Raw genomic sequence first — 12650 nt, forward strand, 5'->3', positions numbered from 1 at the left:
CCGCTGGCTAAAATGTATCAGCTTGAACTCCCCCAAAAATCCAACAAAAATTCTTATGACATATGCTGTGCCATATTTAAGGGAAGCTGACCGAGCAAAATGTAATAGAATCCATTAAAAAAATAAAATGAAATGTACTCCTATGAGAAGACAGAGGTTGAAGACCTGTGTATGCTAGAACACCTTGAGAAAGATGCTTACTATATATTACTGTACTGAATATGTCAGGCTTGTTATTCTTTTACTAGCCACGTTTCCTGGGTGGTGAATTACAGAAAAGCAGCGTCTAATACAATTCACCTTCCTCGCTTCAAATCTCAGTATGTTTTTTCATGCTCTTCAGGTTTTTTCCACTGGAATTGAAGGTTAGAAAATGCACCGGCTATGGATACAGTTTTACTTCAAAAGGGTAAAGCAAAAGTAGAATTTTCAAAGTGAAGGAAACAAAGGAATGATGGATTTTGTAAGTTATCCTCACTGATGAGCTTTCTCTGTGAATGCACTAAGCAGTGCATTTAGTGAAATAACAGTGCCCTCTAGTGCCTTTATTAAGCACATTGTTCAAACTCAAAGGAAGCAAGATGCCAAACCACTACGTAGTTTGAAGATGATGTCGAATAAAATGACTGTGTTAATTTAGTTATCAGTTCTTAACAGGGTTATTTTTCCTACTCATGTCTATTTAATATACTGGAAAAAAAGCCCCAGATTAAATACATAAACATATGCAGAAGTAGTACTTATTATTGCAACAAAACATGAAAGAATAAGGTGGATGCTTTCTCTACAGCATCAAAAATAATGTTGAAATATTAAATTGCCTCAATAAATATCCACCATATTTACAAGAATGCAAAAATGAGAAAGAACATGGCACAAATTTCAAGTACAATTTTGAGAACAGAGCAAAAAGCTCTAATTCATAAACCAAGCATTTCTGATAAAGAGGCTCTTATTGAAGATTACAACCTACCAAGATACAGTTTTCAGAGTTTTTCCTGCAAACTTAATAGCACTTTCAAGTGAAGCAAACATGTAAAATATCACAAAATCCAGAATAATTACTAAGGTCAGCTCATTATCTGTGACTCAGAGGTAGTTAAAAGAAAATCCAGCAAGGAATAAGCTCTTGATGGAATATTAATATCTACTTTGAACATCCTGGCCTTTGAAATATTACATTTTCTTTGACTATTATGAAATTTTGGTTTTCCTAACGAGAACTTTTATCAAGAATGTTAAAATACACAATACTTTTTAACATGACCAGAACATATTTTCTTATGTCTGATTAGGTAGGCAGTATTTTAAAAGTATACTTACATACCCTTTAAAAAAACAGATATTTTCCTCTGATGCAAATTAGCTTTTCAGATGCCCACTCTTACAACTTAAAATATATATATGTATCAGTTTACTTTATAAAAATGGATCTTAAGAACCTAGCTGGACCTATAAGATGTACATTTAGAGCTATAAAACAAAATTTATCCCACCCTGCAATTGAAATGACGAAACATTACATATTTAGGTGAGTATATGTTTATGGTTGAATACATCTGGCAACTTGCATTTATAACTGATTCGTTAGAGAACTGCCACATAAGATTGTTTTACTTACAAGATTTTTTTATGATATCAAAATACTGCATTGTATTTATTTAACCAACAAAAGGTAGGCTTTATGTGGAATACTGAATGGTGGAGGACAGGTCAAAATGTTCCCCAATTCTCTAACATAATCATCAGTTCTGCAAAGCCTGCATGTCACTTACAGAACTGATGTTCATGTGAAAATCAAGCCTTTTCATGGACACTTTGGAGTTCCTTTAAAGGCCCAATTATATTTTCATATATATGGGCCACTCTGCACTCTTACCATTTGCTACTTTTTTCCTGTGGCATTTTCACCCACTGAAAGTAGTACATAACCATGCAGAACTATTACTAAATTGGCATTGTCAGGCTAACATAAAGATGTCATCTCTTGTGATCGTATTAATTACTATCAAATAAAACATTTCAGATGGTATTACAAAATGATACTGTACTTTACATACATGATTAATTCCGGTTATCATCTGTAATGACCCTCACTGTAGATTATACAGGAATTACTGTACTTACTTTTGAGATCTAAATTTCTGGCTCCTGCTGTGCTCTGTGTTGTGATTTTAGTGTCAATCTTTACAGTGTGGAGATTGTTGGTATCCCTTGATATCATCACATTATGCCACTGGTTGTCATTCAGAGGTTTATTAGAACTTCCTTTGATGAGATTTGCACCATTTCCCAAGTCAAACACATAGTGTAAATACCTGGGAGAAGAGAAAAAAATGGAAAAGTTTCCTTTTTCTTTACATAGCAAGGGGGTACTAGTTAGTATGTCTAATATTTCCTGTTTCCTTATACTCCTCAGTAGTTCTGGTAAAACTGGAAGACAGCAATGAATGCCAAATGGGGAAGCAACCTTAATTCAGAGCAATCACCATTCGTTTAGATGAGCCGAGATGCAGTTCCAAGTTTCTGGAAAGTAATGAGCACTCCATGTACCAACACATGCATACATACGTAGAGAGAGAGCAAGAGGAAGGCTATAAACTAGTACTTCTTTGTAGTAAACGCTATAGAAGTTATACCTATTATTTACTTTCATTTTTTTTCAGGCATCTAGCTTCATCTGAAAGAAAAAGTCACAATAAAGCATATGAAGTTTAACATGAAGAAACATTCATTAATCACACATGTCCAGCCAGACATTTGATTTCTCCTATATATATATATATTGAATAGACTTCTTTCATCATTACGCTACTCCATACATACCCTTTTACTAATTCAACCACAATGAAATCATTTCCATCGCCACTGTTATAAAGTATCAATCCATCCAGTGAGGTTGTTTTGAACTGGAAAAAAAGGTGCATAGATGTATATGCTTGTAGAGTGGCCAATGCAACATAACTTGCTTTTGTTTTAAACGTTACAGGGTCTGCTATGATGTTCCTGAATCCAAATCTTGCATTTAGCTCACAATAATCGATGTCTCCATTTTTACATAAGTCAATGTATGCCATGCCATTAAATGTAAGACTCTGTAGATGCCCAATGAAATTGGAAGGCACAGAAGACAGGTACCGTCGCTCCGTTATTATTCCTGTTTCTATATTGTGGAATTCCAGTCGTGTGTGATCACCAGCCATTTGACCTTTAAACAATAACGAGAAAACATGTGTTAGCATCTGAAATGGGAGGTCAAAAAGCACACCATATGATTAAGTATGTGCATCAGTTTCACACTTTTCAGAATGTGCAAGGACAATTCTTGGCTCCAAAGAGGATTTTTCTAAATTCATCCAAACTTCTGGTAAACATCTGGGAGCCTTTCCGTTGAGTTCAGTATGTTTGTATAAGGCCAACAGCAAGATTTCTAAATCAAAGCACAATACCACAGTATATCATAGAATGGTTCAGGTTGGAAGGGACCTTAAAGATCATCAGGTTCCAACGCCCCTGCCATGGGCAGGGACACCTCCCACCAGACCAGGTTCCTCAAAGCCCCATCCAGCCTGGCCCTGAACACCTCCAGGGATGGGGCATCCGCAACTTCTCTGGGCAACCTGTTCCAGTGTCTCACCACCCTCACAGGAAAGAATTTCTTCCTAACAGCCAATAAGTCTCCTCTCTTTCAGTTTAAAACTGTTACCCCTCATCCTATCACTACACCTACTGATCCAGAGTCCCTCCCCATCTCTCCTGTAGCCCCCTTTAGGTACTGGAAGGGGCTACAAGGTCTCCCAGGAGCCTTCTCTTCTCCAGGCCAGATCAAACTGCCAACAAAATCGCTCACTGTGGTTACACTTAACCAGACACGTAGTTTCACTATAAGCAAGTGCAATTAATTAACACAACATGAAGAACACAAAGTCAAATCTCAGCTAAAACTTGAACATTAGAGTTTCACGGAAGAGGACATAACAGTTTGGGGGATATTACTGCCTATATTTTGCTTAAAAGCACATGATTTGGCAAGCAGGAGGAAGGATTCCTGGTTAAGCTATCTTAGGTACATTAATGCCGGCCCTCCTACAAAACCCTGGGCTGCAAGGGTGCACAGAGCCTTCCTTAAAAGCAACTGGCTTTATACCATGGGGATAAACCCACGGGAGAAGAGGGCAGAGCCCAAGAGAAGGAGGAAGCAGAAAGACTGCAGCAAGAGTGTATGCCCAGTGCCTTGTAACCCTGAAAACAGCAATGGACTTCCTGCCTACGTCAGAAAGGTGGCCAAAACCAAGCCTCACAGCTACCTTTGAGTCCTTCTTTGTCACACAAGGACTCCTGCACAGCACAAAGTCTGAAATTTGCTGACTGTATAGCTAATCTGAAGGATCAACATTACCAGGGTACACTGTGTACAGGTCAGGTAAGTTTTTAAGCTGGTTTTTAAATACCTTACCCAGCACATCAAAATTGTGTCCACTGAAGAGCCCTCTTTTCTAGCAGAGGTTAGATTTATTCTTTTTTCCATGCTTATTTTAAAGAAGTAGGGCAGTACTATCGCAAGGCTGATTCATGGTCACATTGTGTGGGTACGATGACAAAACATCTTTTTATTACTAATAAATTTCACCACTTAATCTATCTTTTGCGTACCACAGACCAGATTCCCCAGTTCCTTAGATGTTTCGTGTTTCTCGTGGAGAAATGAACAGCAGACCCAGTCAAGCTGGAATAAATACTGGCATAAAACCGCTCTGTCACACCAGTTCCCACAGTTGCAGAGCAAAGGTGTTGACAGACCAAGTTGCCTTTGTCCTTCCCTGAACACGCTACTCCAAGCAGAGAGTGTGAGCTTCGACCCAGCTCAGATGTGTTTAGGTGGTGCTGCAGAAAGGCCTGAGGCAGGCGTAGACAGTTGTACCTTCACAGGTTTTATAAGCAAGTGTCTGTGTACACATCTGCTCGGTCACAACAACCCCAGGCAATGCTACAGGCTTGGGGAAGAGTGGCTGGAAAGCTGCCCAGCAGAAAAGGACCTGGAGGTGTTGGTGGCCAGCTGGCTTAACATGAGCCAGCAGTGTGCCCAGGTGGCCAAGAAGGCCAACGGCATCCTGGCCTGTGTCAGGAATAGCATGGCCAACAGGAGTAGGGCAGTGATGGTGCCTCTGTACTGGGCCCTGGTGAGGCCTCACCTCGAGTGCTGTGTTCAGTTCTGGGCCCCTCACTACAGGAAGGACATTGAGCTGCTGGAGCGTGTCCAGAGGAGAGCCACCAAGCTGGTGAGGAGTCTAGAGAACAAGTCATATGAGGAGAGGCTGAGGGAACTGGGCATGTTTAGTTTGGAGAAGAGGAGGCTGAGGGGAGACCTCATTGCCCTCTACAACTCCCTGAAAGGAGGGTGTAGAGAGGAGGGTGTTGGCCTCTTCTCCCAAGGGAATAATGGCAGGACCAGAGGAAATGGTCTGAAGTTGGGGCAGGGGAGGTTTAGATCAGATATTAGGAAGAATGACTTTCCTGAGAGAGTGGTCAGACACTGGACCAGCCTGCCCAGGGAGGTGGTGGAGTCACCATCCCTGGAGGTATTTAAGAAACGTGTAGACGTGGCACTTCAGGGCATGCTCTAGTGCCCGAGATTGTTGGGCGGTTTTTTTGTGTGTGTATGGTTGGACTCGATGATCTCAAAGGTCCCTTCCAACCATGAAGATTCTCTGATTCTGTGTGTGAACAGGGAAAGGGTGAGGGCAAGATGAATGCAGGTGTTTGGGCTTTGCCCAGGGAGATGGGGTCAACCCACAAACAGGTTGAGAATCGCAGCACTAAGATACAAATACGAGTATATCAGTGAAGTTACAGTGGAAACAGGTCTGCAAGCTTTAAAACAATTAAAAGGGAAAAATAAGAAAATTGCTCTAATAATTTTATGATAAATATTTACAAGCACCTTACTTAGCTTCAGGATGCATTCTGACCTAGCTCTACTCATGTCATTGAGCCACCATGGCCATCTGGGATCTGCAGTCATACAGGTGAGCACTGGAAGAGGCACCTTAATCCCCAAGGACAGCCTTCTTGATGTCCTCGTTTCTAAACATCAGTGCTGAAGATCCCTCTTCTCCTGATGTATTAGCAAAGGTGGGTTCTTCCTTTCAGTAATGAGTCAGGGAGCTGTCTTGAAAACTGCCAAATCTGTAACTTTCTGCAAGGCCAAGAGCTGTATATTGGATCACAGCCAGAGAGTTGAGGATCATGTTTTAGAGGAGGAACATTATGTATTCCAGTCTTATATCACTTCAGATGGCATTGCATAAATGTCATGGCAAAAATCCACTAAGCTTTGGCCTGTAGCACTCACTACATTCACTACCTTAAACGTATTTCTTCCTTGAGCATAGTAATAAAAAAGTTCCAGAATCTGGGCTCACATCCCAAATCTCCCTCTAACATTTCAGTTAGACAAACACGCTAACAGGACGTGAGGCTTCACATAATGCTCCACGGTATTTGCAACTATGACAAAGAAGAAAAAGAGAAAGACTGCAGTTTGTGTTTACAAGGTTGGGGCTTTGGGAGGTTTGTTTCGTTTTTTTAACTTAGGCTGGTGCATAAAATGCATTGCCTGTTGCAGTGCTATGGGACATACAAAAGGCCAAGGGAATTTCTATTCCTAACTATAACCTGGGTATCCTTTCCATTATCCAACTGTAGTAATCTCCTTCAGTTCACTTATTTTCAATACATTTCCAGAAAACAAGGTGCATCAGGGCTTGGAACATTTAAACTCTTCTATTTTCAACACCACCTGTATGACTTCCAATGAAAGCTAATTATGATTCTGAAAGATATTATTTACCCATGCACAAATCATGCACTCGTCAAAGATGACTAAGCTCAATATGTGGATGAACAGGTGATATTTTTTAATCTGTAAAAAATGGAAAGCGAGGCTGATTCAATGGCTTCCCATCCAGCTTAAGTTTTCTGGATCTGGTGGGTTTTTTCCATACGTGACACAGGAAATGGAATCCAAAAAAAGGGAAACACAGTGCCCGGCGGGGGGAAACTGGAATTTTTGGGAGAAAGTCCATTTTTTCCTCATGCTCCCATAAGATTATAATAACATTTCATATTAATAACTACCGGGTTAATATTTTAACCACATTTGTGATTGTTGGGACTATCTGAAGAAAAGTTCTAAGCAGTTTAGAGCAACAGCATTCCAATCTGACATAGCAACTCTTCCACTACCCCTTTAGGAAATTCAAAGCTACTACACATAAAATTGCATTGTGTACATTAGACTTTCTACCAGATGGGAGCAAAAACTTAAACTCATGAAGTCTTTGGCAACCCACAGTGCTACATGGCAATAAAGATCTTCCCTGTAGAAAATGTAATATTCCTAGAACTAACAGCAGGTTTTCCTGTGTTGTCAGACTTTCAAGTTCCCTCTAGTTTCTCTCATGCCAGTTCCCTGCTCACTGATGGAAAAGGCCACAGATGGGCCATACACCTTCCTTCGGGGAGGTTACGGAGACTCTTTCTCTCCAAAATACTGGGATGACTTTCTCCCCTTGGCTGAAGAGAATTAAACAGCTGTGGATTACGCGAAAGCAGGCAACTTCCAGCTTGAAGAACTGAGAGGGGATTTTGAGTCAACCAGCCAGTTTCTGATAGAGGCACTGGCACGCAAAAGAATACAAGTGTTGTACCAGAAAGTTGGACCCACAGGCAAGACTTTTGCATGATTAGGAGGCAACCGAAGAGAAAAGACTCACTGTCTTTAACAGCTAGAACAGAATAGTTCTGTTGGAAGGGACCTACAATGATCATCTAAGTCCAACGGCCTGACCGCTTCACTGCTGACCAAGAGTTAAAGCTTGTTATTAAGGGCATTGTCCAAATGCCTCTTAAACACTGACAGGCCTGGGACATCCATCACCTCTCTGGGGAGCCTGTTCCAGTGTCTCAGCAATTTGCTGAGGCCATGGTATTTGATAGTAACTACAGCTATCCACAACAGAGAGTGATTACAAGAACTTACAGTCCTGTGTTCTTCACTTATTACTTCACTTGACTTGACTATGTATGATAGAAACCTCCTGTTTCCATCTTAATACTTCACAATGTTTTGAACTTTTCTGCAGCTGTGTTGAGCAGCTAGGACTGGACTCAAAGATGAAAACAGTACTTCTTGCTGGTTTCATAACTTGTAGTACTTGTAAATAAAAAAATCTGCCGTGAGGAGCCCAGGAAACCTGCGTTTGGTTTTAGACGCTATGTTTTATTCAGATCTAACCAACTTCCTTTAACTAGAAGACGTCCCCAATGTAGCCTTATTATTTGACTTGCCAGTTGAAGCAGGAAGATGATATTTTTCAGTATAGTTCCTCCAGTACTACATATTTATTTTCACAAAGAAAATAACTGGCTTAGGCCATCTGCTTTCTTGGGAGAATGACCCAAAGCATCATCATTTACACAGACTAAAGATTTGCTTCACCTCTGGAAGATCTGTTAGTAATTTCTGCTTCTAGAAAGTATGTTTTTGCAGCTATATGAATACATAGCAATTATTTTTCTACCATTGACACGGTCTCCAGTGCTCTGCTGAGGAGAAAAAAGACTACTAAAGGTGTTCTCCTTTGAATAACCCCATTAAAATTGTTAGTATTTGAACAAAACTTAAGACAAATTATAAAAGCTATTTAATACTCCGTGAAAACAAAGGAACATACTAAATAGCTAACACAAAATTAGGCACTCTGTATTGTGCAAGGAATCAGTGCTAGAAGCCAGGTCTGTTGCTGTAGACAAATATGTAAGCCTTATCTTTAACAGAAAAAAAAAATATTATCATTTATCATTATCTATTATAATTTCTGATAACATATACATAGGAATATATTTCTAATGTACACTAGCATGCATGCCATGTTTTTTCTCTCATCCCAACTGCTATTTTAGTATTTGAGAAAAACCTGTTGCCCAACTTTTAATTATTGAGGGCAGTTGATGCAAGATTTAAAACACACTAGAATATCCTTCAAACATTTATGAAATTCTTTCTTACAGCAACAGCTTAGGGTTTAACCTTAGTATAAATTCAGTGTGTTGCCAAAAGCATTTTACTTGCTTTCTCATTAGTGATGTATCAAATTACTTCTCTCCAATTACTGTGTAAAAACATTAATTTCAGTCAGCATGGAGGTTTTCATTAATTTCAACAGCAATGTTAGAGTAACATTAATATCAAAGATAATAACGCACTTGTAGTAGCAGTATTTCAAGATGCCTAACATGGATTTTTTTACCCAAGAAAAGATCTTACCCAAGACAAGAAAAAAAGCATCTGTTGCTTTCAGATAAAGGCATTTACTCCTGTCATTTTTTGGTTTGTGTTTCCCCCCAGTAACGCGGAGTCGCAATGCCACACTACCTGTCATGGCCTGCTGGTCATCCACCATTAACTTTAAACTTTTTCCTCGCCGGACCACACGCACTGTGTGCCACTCATTATCATTGAGGTTATAGCCAGCAAAAAGGGTTTCTGGACCTTTGCCTGTAGGATATGCCAAACAGTCATTATGCAATCTTTAAATCAGTTTACATGTGAACCTCACAGAGAAAGAGAGAGAGAGAGAGAGAGACAGAGAGACTGGCTGGGCAAACGTTAAAAGTCACATCAAACGAGAAAATTGCAAAGTATAAGCAAACCTCAAAATATAGAGCTACTATGTTAAAACATTTCTATTGTATATTTAACGATATAAATGTATTGTAGATGCACATTCAGCGAACCAGGTTGTCATAAATAGGCACAGTCAACATGGATTTAGTTATGCGTCTTCCAGTCATGCGCAAGCCTTTAAGAAATGGGATTACTGCAGCCAGAACTTCAGCACGTGTTTACAAGGCCAGATTCTTGCTCCTTTATTAAAAATATTTGGGCAGAAGGTAGAAGTGGTAAATGTATGTATATGTGTACTACATTTTTCTTAACCTATGTCAGCTCCTCAGCCTGTTTATTAGGACTTCTCAGAAGATCATCTGTTACCTTATCATCCAGATGACTCGTTAATATTCAGAGCCAGTACCTTCTGATGTTTGCAGACCTCCAGACCATGCTTTCCTTTTACATTTCAGGGATACCTTTTTTTGTAATCTGCTATTTTTTGTAAGCAGTACAACAAACACTTTTGAAGCAAATATAATCCTACTTATAGTATATAGTACTTGAAATAACTGAAGTATTCACAAATCTAGGAAACAGGGTATCGTTAATAACTAGGGAAAAAACTCTCAGAAGAAAATGATTATGGAAATTGTCCCTTGCAGTGTTGACTAATAAGAAAAAGAAGGGGAAAAATCCTGGCTACGATCTATCATTGATATGAGTAGGTGATTGACCAAGTGCTGAGCCAATCAATCAAAACTTCAGTGCTCAAACCCGAGTTGTTGGACCTATGTGGTGACTCTCCAGAAGGTAAAGCTAATCTGCAATTAAGAAATCACATTCTTGCAAGATAGAGACCTCCCTGGCCTGTTTTTCAGTTCCCGTGGCACAATAAAGGTTGCTGATAACTAAAAGAGATGTATAATATAGTAACATTTGACATGAAAACACGAGGGTTACATCGAGTCAGACCATTACACCTCCACGACATCTTTCCAGGTGATACATCCAATGGGTCAGCCTTCTTTTAAAAACGGATATGCCTCTGGCTGTGAAACACTCCCACATCTCTGTTCGAATTCTTTTCCACCCAGTGCAGGCTGTGACAGAAGAGGTCTATTAATAAATGGCTACTATATAACATTGTCTAAAATCAAAGCCTCTCTTACCTCAGGACAGCACAGAGGGAAAAGACACTAACTGCTTGATGTAGCTGTTCAACATTTTGTACAGTTTTCAGCTCAGACTTTTCCTATTTTCTATCAGCATTTTTTTTAATTGCTGCTGGCTGATTGCCCTGCTTTTATATGCAATTTTTGTTATTTTGAGCATGTCAAGGGATCTCCAGGAATAAAAATACTACCTACAGCAAAGGCAGTGAGATTCTGATAACATCATGCTGCTTCCTCTATGCTTCTGTATTGACACTAGGCCAGGAAAGGTGTGCAAACCCAGCAGAAAAAGATATAAAAATATATATACACACACATACTTACTGAAGTCAACTACCTGAATTGTTCTGTTCCTTACATGTTTACTTTTTCTGACAAGAGAAAGACCAGTTTTGCGTAAAGCTTAAGTGAATAAAGTTCTCTTTGGATACAGTGAAATCGATGCAGAATAATGCTCTTTAAGCAATTTCTATTATTCTGTATTTTATTGGGGGCTTCAATGGAAGCAATTTCTAACTAGATTTGGGAGACAAGGAATGGATTTACAAAAAAATGCTTCAATGACATGAGTAAAAATCTTAGTGAGAGTCAATATGCCTGCCTAGAAATACATCACTTACTATTATTTTAAACCTTAGCCATTCTTCATTTGTTAGTTCAACTCTTTTTTTTTTTTAAATTTAAGTAGTTGAAATAGTCACCCTTATCTCACAACAGATCTCTAAAAAGACCTAAAAGCATATGCAATTTTAATTTGCTCTCACATTAACAACCCTCTGTAGTGTCCCATTCATGTAAATGTGCCACAGTGTATATAAATATCAAATCCAACTTGGCTGCTCACATTCATACAGGCAAATACGTCTATTATCTTTTAATGGTTAGGGACTTGTAAACTCTTCCTGTTGTAAAACTAAAGGTATGTTTTCCTATATATCAGTCTATTTCCTTTGCAAGAGTACTCCGAGTAGAAAAGATCAGGTCACAACTACCCTTGAGCTGCCTTTGCTCATGACACGCACAATCCAAAACTGGATTAAGGGGAACTATGGTGAAAGGGCTATGAAGGGGATGAACCTGGGTATAAGAAACTACAGGAGGGAATGCACTGAAAGCGGCCCTGGCCTCGTAGAAACCATCTACCTTGCATGGAATGAGGCTTTTCTTTCCTGAAGCTGAGCTCCAACAGAGATAGAGAGGTTCTCCAAAGAGAACTTTATTCACTTAACCCTAAAATAGCAAGACCTAGTGTCTGGGTATTTTGTATGCACCCATCACGTCATGTTGCCTCTCTGAAAAGTACCATCATTTTCCATGGCAGATGAAAAGCTGGATGGGGAAGGACAGATGCCCACCATTCCTGTAGAGAATGGAACACTTAGGCTGCTTCCTGGCCAAGAAAATACTTTTACATATAAAAGAAGTAAATGTGCTTGTGAGCAGTGTATTTAGGACAAAATTTTCTAAACGCTTAGGTGCAAAAACGTGTAGTCCTTGATAACACACGAGAGTATAATGACTGCGGAAGGAAACTCTTAACCTATGTTGTTAAATGGCATTGGCCAACCTCAAACATATTTTATATAAGTACTTTCCTCACTGACTTTCAAATATATTGACCCAAAATGAATTTAAACACCATATTATTGAGATCATAACAGTTCAGACTCTTCTTCTGTCCCAATTTATAGTGCTCTACTTTATAGTGAATCTAATATCAATCTAAATCTACTAAATCATTGGCTCTCCAGTCTTTTTCTGACTTTTCGCTGATCTGATTCCACTTAAATCACAGCAGCAGAATG

At 39.3% G+C, this 12650-nt stretch overlaps 1 protein-coding gene across 23 annotated transcripts in view; it reads right to left on the reverse strand.

Moving 5' to 3' along the window:
* NRXN1 (neurexin 1) overlaps window positions 1-12650 on the reverse strand; it is a 728940-nt gene that overhangs the window by 385648 nt on the left and 330642 nt on the right. For all 23 annotated transcript variants that reach the window (XM_074168426.1, XM_074168417.1, XM_074168423.1 and 20 more), the window contains 3 exons: window positions 9437-9559; window positions 2827-3208; window positions 2128-2318 (listed from right to left, as the gene is read on the reverse strand). In XM_074168426.1, coding sequence (XP_074024527.1) covers window positions 2128-2318; window positions 2827-3208; window positions 9437-9559 — 696 coding nt within the window. The remainder of the gene's footprint in view (window positions 1-2127; window positions 2319-2826; window positions 3209-9436; window positions 9560-12650) is intronic.

Source organism: Numenius arquata, chromosome 2, assembly GCF_964106895.1.
Source record: "Numenius arquata chromosome 2, bNumArq3.hap1.1, whole genome shotgun sequence".
NCBI classification, from domain to species: domain Eukaryota; kingdom Metazoa; phylum Chordata; class Aves; order Charadriiformes; family Scolopacidae; genus Numenius; species Numenius arquata.